The following is a 594-nucleotide window of genomic DNA, read 5'->3' on the forward strand; positions in this document are numbered from 1 at the left end:
GAGTGAATAGTTCTTAAAACTACGCATTTTACCATCTAGTTGCATTTCCCTGGAGACTTTATTCACATCATCCTGTGATCGCCCATCAGTAATGACAACCAAAACCTTTGGAATGCCCCTTCTCATGCCCGCCTCTCCAGTAAACAAGATTTCTCTTGCATGTTTAATGGCTTTTCCTGAAACAGAAAAAATTGACAACATGCTTTCACTGTGATATAAACCCAGTTTCTATTGGCTTCTCATATCATATGGTGGGCATCAATAAAGAGATATCTGTTGGGTCCCAGGTAGTCTGTAAATTGGTGCATTCTCTAATTATTAAAATAGAGATTTAGAATAGTTTAATTTTGAGCCTAACCTTTGAAAATCTGTTTCAGGCCCCTGTTTCTCAATCCAGAAGGACATGTGTGGGTGTGGTGGTTTTGGTTGGGATAGAGTTAATTTTCTTCCTCTTAGCTGATACAGTGGTGTGTTTTGGATTTAGTGTGAGAACAAATTTGATAAGAGGCTGATTTTTTATTTCTTGCTAAGTAGCGCTTAGCCTGGTCAAGGACTTTTCAGTCTCTCATGCTCTGCCAGTGAGGAGGGGCATAA

At 39.4% G+C, this 594-nt stretch overlaps 1 protein-coding gene across 1 annotated transcript in view; it reads right to left on the reverse strand.

Annotated features, from left to right (window-relative positions):
* COL14A1 (collagen, type XIV, alpha 1) overlaps positions 1-594 on the reverse strand; it is a 109498-nt gene that overhangs the window by 44892 nt on the left and 64012 nt on the right. Inside the window, exon 27 of the mRNA XM_010011105.1 lies at positions 33-176. Coding sequence (XP_010009407.1) covers positions 33-176 — 144 coding nt within the window. The remainder of the gene's footprint in view (positions 1-32; positions 177-594) is intronic.

Source organism: Nestor notabilis, unplaced genomic scaffold, assembly GCF_000696875.1.
Source record: "Nestor notabilis isolate BGI_N333 unplaced genomic scaffold, ASM69687v1 scaffold10130, whole genome shotgun sequence".
NCBI lineage: Eukaryota > Metazoa > Chordata > Aves > Psittaciformes > Psittacidae > Nestor > Nestor notabilis.